The sequence below is a fragment of the Rhea americana genome, unplaced genomic scaffold (genome assembly GCF_003343005.1).
Source record: "Rhea americana isolate MKP2758 unplaced genomic scaffold, rheAme1 scaffold_13, whole genome shotgun sequence".
Taxonomy (NCBI): domain Eukaryota; kingdom Metazoa; phylum Chordata; class Aves; order Rheiformes; family Rheidae; genus Rhea; species Rhea americana.
Window position 1 is genome coordinate 7419485 of NW_028185372.1, and position 10023 is coordinate 7429507.

General features: G+C 40.5%; 1 protein-coding gene across 1 annotated transcript in view; it reads right to left on the reverse strand.

The window, feature by feature from the left end:
* CDC20B (cell division cycle 20B) overlaps positions 1-7625 on the reverse strand; it is a 23216-nt gene extending 15591 nt beyond the window's left edge. Inside the window, exons 1-4 of the mRNA XM_085297706.1 lie at positions 7617-7625; positions 5811-6027; positions 3922-4043; positions 162-246 (exon numbers count right to left, since the gene is read on the reverse strand). Of these exons, the coding sequence (XP_085153832.1) occupies positions 162-246; positions 3922-4043; positions 5811-6027; positions 7617-7625 (433 nt within the window). The remainder of the gene's footprint in view (positions 1-161; positions 247-3921; positions 4044-5810; positions 6028-7616) is intronic.
* Positions 7626-10023: the final 2398 nt, after the last annotated feature.

Sequence of the window (10023 nt, forward strand, 5' to 3'; positions counted from 1 at the left end):
GGTTGCAACTCTAGGAGGAATAGCCTCAAGCAGTGCAGCTCTTAGCCACTTCATGTTATTCTGTATCCCATTCTCAAACAGTTTTCTTTTCTAGTGTAGGTGTAGCCTATTGTATCATCTTGTTCAGTGTACACAGGGGTATTTCCTATAGTGGAACCTACCTTTCCAAATACAACTAATACTTTCACAGACCTTCATGCCACCACTTTCTGCAAGGCTAAATCCAACCTCTTGGACCATCAGAAGCTGAGAAGATAAAATGAAGCAAAAAAAAAAAGTACAGTAAGTAAAGGAGTGCATAGCAAAACATATTTAAGTATTATGTATAACATAACTCTCAAATGACTCAATGCCCTTTACATAAAAGCTTCATAACAGCTTTTTTCTTAGACAGGGAGATCAGTAACAAATATGAAAGWCTAATGTTCATATCATGCTTTAACCAGAACAACCATTTTTCCTTTCATAAAACACCAATTCACTACTTTAATTTGCTAGTGATGACAAACTCTGAAAAAGCTTTATGAACATAGCCATCATACCAATAGAAGAGGGCTCTGTATGTATGTACATACATACTGTAACAAGTCACRTGCTGAATTAGTGCCCTCTTTTAAATTGCCATTTAGATTAACATCACTGTGCACGCAATGCCCTTTTCCACATGCAGGCAATAAATCTGATGCCTCACATTTGCTCTATGAGAAGATCATGTTTCTGGTGCATACACTACAAGATCATTGATTCTAGTATGAAATCTACTGTGGTGGATGTCAGAGTCCTCTTTCAAACTAGAGCAGCAGAGCCTGGACCCCATGAGCCTATTCCTTAAGCCACTATTACAGTCTGAAGTCCCTGCTGCTAAATAAATACATTTTATATACCTGTATACACATACACACACAGAGGAAATCTTAGAAATAAGAATTTTTATTAGATTATCCTTTCTTGGGATGTCAAAGAAACAGATGAAGCAGCAGAAAAATAAGAAAATGGAGATCTAACTTCTTATTGGAATTTTTCCCATSTTCAGAAAAAATTAGCTTAGGCTTTTGGCCAAGATTCAGATCACTTATATGGGATACGAATCTCTTCACCCATCCCTAATAATGGATTTCTTCATAATGTTTATTCACTGAGTTGAATGCTCTGATGACAGCRTTTCTGTGTAATTGTCAAGAGGTCAAACAAACTGTCTGATCTGCAATGCTTTATTCAGTCAGGTGGAAATGCAGTTGATGTTTTCAACAGCCACTCAAGATTAACATTACATTGTTTTTCCAATGTCTGTRAAATCTAGTCTTTCCAAGCAAACCCATTGTTGCTGCTCTTCAAAACCCTGCTGTAATAACAAGAATGTCTCACAAAAAACATAACTAAGAAGTGTTTCTCCTTTACATATCTCAGCTGTTCTACAGCAGGCTTTCTGCTCTGAGAGGCTCTTTCTCCATGATTTATATAGACAACTTGGCAGAAAGCTAATCAGATTGTTTGGATCTGTATCCCTCTAAAGTGCAGACATTTCTATGGAAAACTTACTGTGTACATAGGGAAGAAATTTTGGCCCACAAAGAGACCACACATGTTCTCTGGAATGTGAGAAGGTTTTATTTTCGATGCATCCCACTCCTTTATGCTACTAGGTAGGACAAATTAAATAGTCATTAATTACCATATTTGAAAAGATTAATAGATTTCCTTATGATTTTAGGCAGGACTGACCATTCCAAATGGTTTTAGGCAGGACTTGGGTTTTGGTAATCCCATGATGTCATCTCAAAGACACCCACACCACACTTAAGAGAAATTATGTGCTCCTTAGGGTAGAAGTCTGAATACCTTACTTCTAACTCAACTTCTGCCTGTCAAACATAGTGTAATTCTAGGTAAGTCACCTCATCTTTCTATGTAAGAGTATTTCATATATAAAGACAATAACATTTACTCACCTTTTAGAAGACCAATTTAAGGAGGAAAGAAAGTTCTTATTTTGCAAAAAGTTTTAATTTCATTTCTCTGTGAGATAGATTAAACTAAGATTACTAAATCCATGCAGCTTGTATATTAACAATTCTACCAATGAGACCACAGGATCAAAAAAAATGCTGTTGAAAAGAGAATCTTTCAGAATATTTTGCTTATTAAGAAAGGAAAGTGATTACCCTAAGGACCAAGATTCCCTGAATGACATAAAAGCAAGTTTTTTTGTAACATCCAATGACCTTCAGGGGTACGAGTATCAGAAGATACCATTCAACAATCTCGTTAGGTCAGCTGTCCTGATACCACCTTTTTTCAGAGGCTGAGCTTGATATCCTCAGTGAATATTCTCACTAATACTAGTGAATGAATACTACAAACMAGCCTAAGCCAGGCCACTAAGTGAACAACTGTGAAGCATCCCTACTCAGCAGTAAAAACCAGAAAAGTAACCACATGAAAATAGCTATCAGTACTTCAATACTGATTACAATTRGTGCAATCAAGGAAAGGACAGCACAAGTCAGGATAAAGTACAGTCACTGACTAAAAGCTTACAGCTTAAGTATCCAAAGGGAGGGTGTAAAGGAGACAGGGACAAACTCTTCTCAGCTGTCCYGTGTGACAGGACAAGAGGCAATGGGCAGAAATTGAACCACAGGAAGTCCCGTCTGAACGTGAAGGGGAAYTTCTTCACTGTGAGAGTGACAGAGCACTGGGACAGGTTGCCCAGAGAGGTTGTGGAGTCTCCTTCTCTGGGGATATTCAAGGCCTGCCTGGATGCAACCCTGTCTAACATGCTCTAGGTGACCTTGCTTGCTCAAGGGGGTTGGATTAGGTGATCTTCAGAGGTCCCTTCCAACCTTACTGATTCTATGATTCTGTAATATACGAATACTCACAGTTAGATAGCATTAGAAGAGGGAGGTGTTTTTTACTTCCATGTGATAATAGCTTTTACTAACACAGACAAGCATCACCATACTTCAAAGACTCAACTTCCAAAAAAGTTAGTGAACAGAAACAGGTGGGAGGTTGGTGCATAAGTTTAAGATGACTAAAAAGGAAAAGATAAAGCCTAGAGAAGAAAAAGTTTGTGTCCATTAGCAAAATGAAAGGATAAACTGAACAGTGATAAAAAACAGTACCTAAATGGGAAGAACAGATTTCAAAACATTAAACATTAAAATCCAATGGATGTATTAGTCCACAAAATTCACCAATCAATATAACATTATAGGATCCATTGATAAAGCAAAGCCAGCATGCCTATCTAGCTAATCAGCTCCAACTGCTTCCTTCCTTCCAGTTACGAGGGATTTGTCTCCCCCTTATTGCAGTCTGAGTTTTTTCACCTCAAGCTCTGGTCTGAAGTTTTTTCCACACAGTAAGTAGATTCCACATCTTTTTCTACCCATGGCCATGAATCATTAGGAGTTACCATCTGACCTTTCCTTTTCATTGTCAAGAAAAAAAAAATTATTCACAGAAAGGTAGCTTTTAGCAAATTGTTTCTAGCATCTCATGTCTACGTGACAAAATGAACAGCTGCATCCCTCACAACTGCAGAAATGATATTCACACATAGTGGTTATTAAAGCAAGTAGAAAACTGAGTCATTCACGTTTTCATGCATATTTTTCGTAATACACATTTTCCCTCAGAGGTAACAAACAGACCTTCAGGGTTTCATTAGCTTGGTTTCAATTTTAGTACATAGGACAATAGCTTGGAGGAAGTAGACAGAAGCTGAACCAAATAAATGATAAAGCAATTGTCCTCAATATTTCTCTAGTAAATGTTTCCTAAAGGAACCTCCTCTTGTTACTGTTCCCTATGTTAATAATGTAGCACATATATAATGGATTCCAGGCCAAAAATAACATAACACATTAGGAAAGTAAATATCCTACCTGTGCATCTGAATGTTGTATTACTCACCTGCCTTTTCCCCATTTCAGTTCTGCTGTTGTTTCTCCCTTCTAAGTCTGCTACATTGTGACTGCTAGCTACAGTCACAACTTCTTTCTTGACAGAGAGTTTGTTAGGCACCTGAGATGACACTGCAAAACCAATTTTAAGAAATAATTCCTTTAAAAACAGAGATAGTTTGTTAAGTACTTTTCAGAATAGCACTGATTTTCATACTAAGAGCAGATCTGATGCACTAAAAGCRGGACAATATAAATTATGACATTTGAGCTAGTCACACTTTTCTCCCTTCATAGTCAGTGGAGGGAAGTTGGCACTTCTACAGCACAATTCATCTCATCCTAAAAGGATCCGAAAAAAGTCAGATCAGCAATGCCCTCTACAATTTAAGAGTCCAGATTTACTTCTTTAGCTCAGATTTATAGACTTAGATTTATTAACTGCTTTCACAGGATCCTACCCCCATAGGAAATCAATGTCTAATTTCCCAGCACCTCAGAACCAWTCAGGCTTTCACCACTGCTGGAGAAATAATGTAGGGCTTGTTGTTCCAGAACCTTAAGTAGAGGAGGATCTGTTTTGTTTTAGGACTTGAATTTCCTAGACATAAGAATGTGTTATGAGCACACTGTTGAATAGCTGTGACATTCTGCTTAAGAGAATAGTACTGCATTTCATGAGTGTGCCCAGCAGCCATGGCTGCTGAATGCATAAGCAGCATGGAATGCATCCCAAATACTAAAAAGAGGATCATTTATTTGCTTAAGATTTTCATCATTAATGAAGAAATTGGAGCCTTACTTAGTCCCACAGCTCTTCCAGGAAACTCCTCCATGTACATGTAGCAGGTAAACTCTTCCCCATCTTCCCTCAGCACTGCCAAAATTAAGAGTCAGTAAATTCAAAAGCTCACTTTAAACTTTCCTCAACTCCCTCTGTTGTTCATGGAGAGGGACAGCCTCCTCCAGAGTCAGTTCTTCTCCAGACCAAGTCAGAGCACACATCAAATTTTCTGTACTCTAAATGGCTCTCAGAAAGAGCCTCTAAATATGGCTCCCTTGGCAGACAGAACCTTTGTCAACACCCGAAGCCTACAACAGTGGAGGGGAGACAAAAAGATAGGGCAAGTTTCTCCTTCAGCAGGTCATCTCAGAATTCAGTTCATGAGCTGGACCTTACAACCTGTGTAAAACTAGCACTAGATCTGTTGCTCCCATAAATCCCATCTATGTGTACAAAAGAGCACAGAAATAGCCTTGTGTTTTCTGCAAATTCTCTCTGTACACCATCACACCCAGGCATGCAGACTGGTCCGGGTTCTGCAGACTTGGCCTTGTCTAGGGTAGCTGTGTGTAGGAAAAAAAGAGAAAGCAGAGGGAAAGGAAGAGACTTGCATGAACTCTCTACCATCTTATCAGCTGTTGTCAACTATTCCAGACATGGAGATGCAGTAATGCATCTTGTACATTGTTATAGTCCAGTGCAACTTGAATCCAGATCAATACAGCCCCCATCTTTCAGGCAGAGGAGTTGCTCTGTAGGAGGAATTACTTGGTTGGGGATGAAGTTTTGGCCTCTTTTCTTTCATCTTTCCAGATATCAACTCTGTATGACCTGCTAAGTCTGTCCTAGACTGTCTGTGCACTGATAACAGGAATCTTGGGCCGGGCTTTCCTCTCATATCAGCAGTGTAATTCTACTGAAAGGAAGTTGGCCCTGAGCTCACTCTCTCTGTGATCATACAGACTGCTGCTGCATATAATGATAGCAAAAGCTCCACTGGGGTAGGCTAGAACACCATCCCAAACCTTTCAGTGAATACCACTCTCCTGTTCGTTTCAGGAGCCGCTGCATGACTCCATCCTCTATTATGAAACTCCTTTTGCATTCTGACTGACCTGGAGTCTTCCCAGGTGCATTGATGAGCTGAGGCACCCCAGATGCACTAAGCACTGTCATCTGAGAGGCCTTGTGTAGCTCCTCTGTGCTGTTTCTTATGTGCAGCTGCTGCCATCTTGTGACAATAGGGCTACTTGCCACAGGAGCCCTGGCTGTCAGCTTCTTCTTGATGGAACTCTTAAACCTGGAGTAAGAGATCCTTCCGGAATCTGGGGTCTGCATAAAGAAAGAGATCCAGATCACTAGAATTAGTCACAACTTCATATTGTTCTGTCCCTTTACACTGTTTTGTCTGCCCATAAGAAAGCTTTGCTCTGCCACTCCGACAGGCTTATGCTGCATCACAGTGGCATGTCATAAAAACACACCTTTAATTTTGGCAGTGCTGAGGGAAGATGGGGAAGAGTTTACCTGCTACATGTACATGGAGGAGTTTCCTGGAAGAGCTGTGGGACTAAGTAAGGCTCCAATTTCTTCATTAATGATGAAAATCTTAATGAAGCCTGAGGATGGCTTCAGCAATTGCCTGGGTGAAAACTTTCTGCTCAGGCCAGCCTCCGCAAAGCAAGGGCAGCCGTGGCCTCTGCTTCATATACAGAGCAGGGCAACTGCTATGTTCAAAGCTGGCTGACTTCTCCTCACAAATTGTACAGCATCAGGACATGGGAGCAAATCATGACAGATGGATTTCTCTTCCCACAACTAACCCCAAAAGCAAATAGTAGAATCTGAATTGATATAAATGCAAGTTCACAAAATCAGCAGATATACTACTGAGGGAAATACCAAATATGCAGTGCCTGAAGAGCTCAAACGGGGAACTTTCTACATCAAAGGTGTAATTACAGGTGAATTCAATTACCTGCATTCAAACTGTTTCACTTCGAGACAACTCAAGGAACATAGTTTCCTCATACAACGAGCAACTAGACTTACCTGTCTCAGAATACAAGAGGAATAGCTACTCTCCTTGTGATACAAGATAACACAGATTAAACAAAGCTAGAAATGGAGAGGAATCATTACTTCCAGTTAAACAATCAGTAGGATACTTACTTAAAGAACCTAACTTAAAGAACTTAACCTATTTAGCATAAGAAAAGAGAGGCAATATATTACAAATAAGTGAGAAGGAAAAAACCCAAAGAAGTTAAATGACAAGCTATATAAATTTTTCTACTTAGGTAAGTACCCCTGAATCAATGGGCAATGACCTCAGGTGAACAGGAAAAAAAAAAAAAAAAAAAAAAGCAAAGGGGAAGGGAAAAACCTGACAGAAATTAGAAGGCCCAAAGAACAAGCAAGACAAAGACATAAGTGGTATCACTAGTCCCTATCATCATAATAAACAAACAATGAAGACTCATTATTTGCCAAGGTCACACAGAAAGCTTATGGCAGAGAATTAAAATAAATTGAGGTTATTCATGCACAGGCCTTTGAAAGACCCAATGCATTTTCAGACATTTCATTTAGGATCCTGAGTCTAGATTCTCCTGAGAGAAGGGCATTCAGGAAAACCTGTGTTTTGGCTGTTTGAGATCAGGCTATTGTTCTGACCTTTGCCTAAAGGACTTCACTCATTTCTTATTTTTTTGAATCTTCTCAACAGTTAGGCTTGCTCATGTTATTTTCAATGTTATCTTACACTTCTTAATCACAGAAGAGTTGAGGTTGGAAAGGACTTCTGGACCTCCCCTCAGATACATGTTTTCATTGATAAGATCCCCTCTCAGTCTTCTCTTCTCCAGGCTAAACAGGCCCAGCTCTCACAGCCTCTTCCCATAGCAGAGATGCTCCAGTACCTTAATCATCTTAGCAGCCCTGGCTCCAATAGCTCCATGTCTCTCTCGTATTGGAGAGCCCAGAACTGGACACCGTACTGCAGGCTTGGACTCACCAGGGCTGGGTAGAGAGGGAGGACCACCTCCCTCAACCTGCTGATGACACTCTCCCTAATGCACCCCAGGATATCACTGGCCTTCCTGGCCACAGGGACACATTGCTGGCTCATGGTCAGCTTGTTGCCCACCAGCACATTTGGGTCCATCTCCACAGAGCTGCTTTCCAGTAGGTCAGCCCCCAGCCTCTACTGCATGATACTATTTCTTCCTAGGTGAAGGACTCTGCACTTCCCTCTGCTGAGCTTCATGAGGGTCCCCTCCATCCATCTCTCCAGCCTGTCAGGGTCCCTCTGAATGGCAGCACAGCCTCCTGATGCATCAGCCGCCCCTCCCAGTTCTGCATCATCAGCAAACTTSTTGAGGAGGCACTCTGTCCCTTCATCCAGGTCAGTGACGAGTAAAATGAATAATACCAGAGCCAGTACTGACCCCTGCAGGACACTGCTACGTACAGGCTTTCAACTAGACTGCACCGCCGACCAGAACCCTCTGACCTCTGCCTTTCAGCCAGTCCTCAGTCCACCTCTATCTGCTCATCTATTTCACACTTCCTGAGCTAGCCTATGAGGATATTATAGGAGACAGTGCCAGAAGCCTTGCTGAAGTCAATGTAGACATCACCTACTGCGCTCTCCTCATCTACCCAGCTAGTAATCCCATCATAAAGGCGATCAGATTGGTTAAGCACGATTTTCCCTTGGTGAACCCTTGTTGGTTACTCCTGATCACCTTCTTATCCTTCACATTCATATTAAGGCATACTATATTAAAAGATAGATTCAGATTCCTTGCTTTTAAATCCATTCATACAGACAACCCCTAAACAAGCAAGTATGCCAAAAAAATGTATCAGAATTTGAACTGGGAGAATTTGAACTGGATGGTAACACAAGATCTTGCTCTTCATATAGTTTTAAAGCAGTGTGTAGGGCAAATAATGAAAGTAGCAACAGTAGCAAGTAAACACATTGTAACAGGCTTCTGGATCATTATCAGGCACTCCAGTAAATATTTGCAATATAGTAAGAATGAAGTTGTGCATTTTTTCAATTTATGAAATAATGTTAGATGTAATTTACAAGCTGCTAACACATAAGTTATGCTCTGGACTCCTGCATTGATTTGCTGAACTTAGATTTGACTTTTACATGGCTTTTAAAGTCAGTAGTATTTGCTTTTGACTGTAGCTTTGTTCATTTCAGCACAGAAGTCCATGTTTGTTCTGTTCCGATCTCTGAAATACCATGATTTTAGGCTTCATTGTCAGAGATCAAGCCTCACATACACCCACGTCAGAAAACAACCGTACAAATACTCAGAGCCAAGAGAACTGACAGAGAGATGGGGAGAAATGGTCAAGAAAAAAACAGGGAAGACATGGTGAACTATAAACAAAAATCTGTTCTTTCAGTAACTGTTGTCATCACTACATATTTATGTCTGAAATATCCCTTCAGATACCAAGAAGCAACAGGCAAAGATGACAAGTACTCTATAATACAGAAATGTCTTGAAAATAGAAAACAATAAGGGGCAGATAGAAAAAAAAATGTCAGACTTGCACAGCTTTGAAGTTCAGAGCATCTTTTAGTTTCCTCATTAAAACACCACTAGAGAGAGACTTCTAGCTTAGGCTGAGAATATCAGCCTTTCCTCCTTCTCTGGTGTGGACTCTTCTCCTCTCAGCAGTGCTAGCAGACAGCTAAGATAGCAGCATTAAAAAAAAAAAAAAAAGCTCATTTTCTATCATCAGTTCTACACTTCTTTTCCCCTAATATATATATAAAAAATCTGATTTTGTTCCCTCACACCAGCCTGCAAAAAAGGATCTTTCTTTTCTAGTGTGCTGTAAAAAGAGTCTTACAGACAAATCGTGTAATCTGCCTGTAATCACACAGCAGCTGATGATAGGCAGAAGAGAGACAGTGCATAGGGAAAGATCTGCCACACTGCCCTCCTACCCAAACAGCTGGTCCCAAACTGCTTGTCCCATCTGATAACACAGGGGTCCACAGGATGCGGCTAGAGCTGCACTTACAGACCCACAGAAAAGGTACCAGCCAATTCTCAAGATAACATGCCACCCTAAAGTATTCCACATAAGTCAGCTGAACAAAGCAATCAATACTCTTAGGCGATGGAAACACACTTTCCATTTGTTCCTTTTTTCCTAGTCAGAGCCATCTGTAATTTACTAAGTGTTCTGAAGTCCAGCATAGGCAATGTAAAAGGAAACAGTCACTTCCACAGCAGGAAGAAAAYGAGCAGCTTGTTCTTTTTAGCCTGAGCAGCGTAGCTGCAAGTTTCG